Genomic DNA, 4,496 nt, shown 5'->3' on the forward strand with positions numbered 1-4,496 from the left:
ACAATTCAATATCTCTAACCTTTTGCTAATATCTCTAACCTTTTGCTTATACAATACAATAGTTCTTTTTTATATATAGTAGATGTGCATGCGTGGGTGGGTAGAGACATACAAAATGAAATCATGGATAACATGTGAGGAATTAATATACATGAATCTAGAACCCCCACAAAGTGTTAAAAACATTTAATAATACCTAACAAGTCATAACGGAACCCTTCACCTATAACCGATTTCTGTACTAATACGTAGTGTCATTCTGAAAAAAGAATCCAACAAAAACCTACCCAAGGTCCAAATTCGACTTTTTAAGGTTTTTGTTTTTTATTTTCTTTCACCACTCACTACTCAAATACCTACACCTGTACACCCCATCCCCCCTCTCCCCCTCTTTTCTTTATAGTTTTACTGAAGGACCACTGCTTTATTTTATTTCACACCTTTTTTTTTTCTTTCTTTCTCTCTCTATTCTTCTATTCTTTTCACTCCTTATTTTGATCTTAACGCTTTGCAGTTGATCTTGAAAAAGACAGTCTTTTTTTTGCTTGTTCATTTGCATGCGTATTTGTTAATGGGTGATGCAGAGAGAAAGTGAAAGAAAGGAATTGAGATTGTAAGATGAAGAGATCGTTTTCGTTTAGCTTTCTGGTTATGGTGACGTGTTTTTGTTCTGCTTTGGTTATGAGTCAAGAAGACGATGTTCAGAGATTATTGTCGTTCAAGAAATCGTCGGTTGATTCTGATACAAACGGTGTTTTATCAGACTGGATGTCTACATCGACGTCGTCGCCGTGTTCATGGCGGGGGGTGGTTTGTTCGAAAGACAGCCGCGTCACCGCCGTCAATCTCACCGGTGGATACCTCTTCGGTACACTTAACCTCTCTGATCTCATGTCGATTTCCACTCTTTCTGATATTTATTTCGCCGGAAACTATTTCTCCGGGAACCTTTCTTTCTCTTCTTCTTCTTGTTCGCTTCAAACGATTGATTTATCGGCGAATAACTTCTCGGCGACTTTGGACGTTCAGTCGTTGTTTCTGACATGCACTAGCCTTCGTTCTCTAAGCTTATCAAAAAACAAACTTTCCGATTCTTCAGTTCTGTCTGTTTCTCTCTCCAACTGTGCGAATATGATCATGCTTAATTTCTCCGGCAATAAGTTCGCCGGAAACCTTCCGAGCACTCTCGCTTCTTGCAAGTATCTTTCATCTCTAGACCTTTCCAACAACTGGCTTTCAGGTGATATACCTATTGGTTTTATCCCCAAAGGACCATTCACTCTTAAATTCCTTGATCTTTCCGGCAACAACCTCACCGGAAAATTCCAAAATCTTGACTTTGGGAGCTGCCAGAATCTTACTGTGATTAATCTTTCTAGAAACGAAATCTCCGGGAGTGGTTTCCCGTTTAGCTTCACAAACTGTCATCTTCTCGAGCGGTTTGACATCAGCCACAATGCTTTACGTATGAAGATTCCAGGGGTGATGATCGGAAATTTTAAGAGCTTAAAAAGCCTGTCGTTAGCTTACAATCAGTTTTTCGGGGAGATTCCGTCGGAGGTTGGAAACGCTTGCAGCACACTCGAGGAACTTGATCTTTCCGGCAACCAATTAACTGACGCGCTTCCGTCGACATTCCGTTCATGTGCTTCACTCTCCACGCTCAATCTGGCTCACAATTATCTCTCCGGCGATTTTTTAACGACTGTCGTAAGTTCCATGTCGAGTTTGAAGTATCTGTCGGCGTCGTTCAACAACATCACCGGGAATTTACCGATGGCGTTAGCAAACTGTAGTCAGCTTCAAGTCATCGACTTGAGTTCTAATGATTTTACAGGGAACATACCTTCTGAATTCTGTTCAGCAACGACGCCGTTTTCGTCACTCGAGAAATTACTGTTGGCTAATAATTACCTATCGGGAATTATACCAAGTAGTCTCGGAAGCTGTAAAACTTTGCAAACGATTGATCTCAGTTTCAACAGCCTCACCGGTGCAATTCCGTCGGAAATATGGAATCTCCCGATGATTTTGGACGTCGTAATGTGGGCTAATAACCTCACCGGTGAAATCCCGGAGGGAATTTGCGTCAAAGGAGGAAACCTTCAAACGTTGATTTTGAACAACAATCTTATCACGGGAACACTCCCGAATTCAATCGCGAGTTGCACGAATCTGCTTTGGGTTTCGCTTTCGAACAACAAACTGACCGGAGAAATCCCAAACGGAATCGGGAATTTAATCAATCTCGCTATTCTTCAATTGGGGAACAATTCACTCACCGGCGGCGTTCCGTTAGGGCTTGGGAAGTGTAAAAGCTTGATTTGGCTCGATTTGAATAGTAATTCTCTCGATGGGATGCTCCCGAAAGAACTTGCCGATTCAGCCGGGTTTGTTTCTCCGGGACCGGTCTCTGGGAAACAGTTTGCGTTCGTGAGGAATGAAGGTGGCACCGCCTGTAGATTCGCCGGAGGATTGGTTGAATTCGAAGGAATACGAAAAGAGAGACTCGAAGGGTTTCTGAATTACCATTTTTGTCCATCCACCAGAATCTATTCCGGTTTGACAATGTACAATTACGGGAGTAACGGCAGCATGATCTATCTTGATCTGTCGTACAATCTGTTAACCGGAAGTATTCCTGAAAGCTATGGTTCCTTAAGCTACTTGCAGGTTTTGGATTTGAAGAACAATAATCTCAGCGGAGATATTCCATCCAGTCTTGGGAACTTAAAAACAGCTCTTCTTCTCGATCTTTCTCATAATTCTCTGCAAGGATTCATCCCGGGATCATTAGGAGGTCTCTCATTTCTCAACGACTTCGACGTGTCAAACAACAATCTCACCGGCCCGATCCCTGCCGGCGGACAGCTCACCACTTTCCCGGCGGAGAAATACCAGAACAATTCCGGTCTCTGTGGGTTGCCATTGATTCCTTGCGGTTCCGTAAACGGCCATTCCGGTGTTAAACATGGACGAAAGAGAACAGCCTCCATGGCCACAGGTGTGGTGGTCGGGATTTTGGTGTCTCTTATATGCATCATGATCCTTACATTTATTCTATTCAAAATGAAACGATACCAAAAGAAGGTGGAAACTCGAGATAAATACATCGAAAGCCTGTCGACTTCCGGAAGCAGCAGCTGGAAACTCTCCGGTGTTCCAGAACCTTTAAGCATCAACATCGCCACCTTCGAGAAGCCATTGAGAAAATTAACATTCGGCCATTTACTCGAAGCTACAAACGGTTTCAGCGCCGACACATTAATCGGCTCCGGTGGGTTTGGGGACGTTTACAAAGCCCAATTAAAAGACGGAAGTGTCGTCGCCATTAAAAAGCTTATACACGTCACAAGTCAAGGAGATAGAGAATTCATGGCGGAAATGGAAACAATCGGGAAAATCAAACATCGTAATCTGGTTCCTTTATTAGGGTACTGTAAAATCGGAGAAGAACGACTTTTGGTTTACGAGTACATGAAATGGGGAAGTTTAGAAGCTGTTCTTCACGATCGAGTCAAAGGCGGTGGTTGTGTTCCAATTCTAAACTGGGGATCGAGAAAGAAGATAGCTATTGGATCAGCAAGAGGGTTAGCGTTTCTTCACCATAGCTGTATACCTCATATTATTCATCGTGATATGAAATCCTCCAATGTTCTTCTCGATGAAGATTTTGAAGCTAGGGTTTCAGATTTTGGAATGGCGAGACTTGTGAACGCGTTAGACACTCATTTAAGTGTGAGTACACTCGCCGGAACTCCAGGATATGTCCCGCCGGAATACTACCAGAGTTTCCGGTGTACTGCAAAAGGAGATGTTTACAGCTATGGAGTTGTGCTTTTAGAGCTTCTCTCCGGTAAGAAACCGATTGATACAATGGAGTTTGGTGATGATAATAACCTTGTTGGATGGGCGAAACAGATGCAGAGAGAAAGAAGAATACGTGATATTTTGGATCCTGAATTGTTATCGGATCAATCATATGAATCTGAATTGTTTCATTGTTTGAAGATTTCGTTTCAGTGTGTTGATGATAAGTCATGGAGAAGGCCGACAATGATTCAAGTGATGGCAATGTTTAAAGAGTTGCAGGAAGATTCAGGGAGTGATATTCTTGACGGGATGTCGATGAAAAGTTCAGTGATTGATGAATCTCAAGAGAAAGATCACAACTGAGCCTTCGTTTTTACCCAAAGCATTTGGAATTTGTGTTCCTTTTATGGTTCTTACATCTGTTTTTCTGTCAAAATTTTGGTAATTGATGAAATGTTGCAAATTTGTTCTTTGTATATGTTATGTGAATATTTGATGAAATGTTAAGAATTCAACGAGAACATTTCTCAAACTGTATAGTTTTTTGTAAATAAGTTATCAAAACTTTATGTCTTTATGGGTGTGATAAATCAAAATCCAACACCTTTTGTCTGTTTCATTTTAATTTAATGAGCTTAACGAGTTCAGCTCGTAATATTGACATTATGTGGAACTTGTTTAGA

At 41.5% G+C, this 4,496-nt stretch overlaps 1 protein-coding gene across 1 annotated transcript; it reads left to right on the forward strand.

The window, feature by feature from the left end:
- Positions 1-305: 305 nt before the first annotated feature.
- LOC145124013 (receptor-like protein kinase BRI1-like 3) lies at positions 306-4,289 on the forward strand. The gene has a single exon (XM_079059217.1). It carries the CDS (start codon positions 619-621, stop codon positions 4,174-4,176), a length of 3,558 nt encoding a protein of 1,185 aa, XP_078915343.1. The 5' UTR covers positions 306-618; the 3' UTR covers positions 4,177-4,289.
- The last annotated feature ends 207 nt before the right edge of the window (positions 4,290-4,496 follow it).

The sequence above is a fragment of the Lactuca virosa genome, chromosome 7 (assembly GCF_052849685.1).
Source record: "Lactuca virosa cultivar CGN04683 chromosome 7, Lactuca_virosa_CGN04683_v6, whole genome shotgun sequence".
In the NCBI taxonomy this organism is placed as follows: domain Eukaryota; kingdom Viridiplantae; phylum Streptophyta; class Magnoliopsida; order Asterales; family Asteraceae; genus Lactuca; species Lactuca virosa.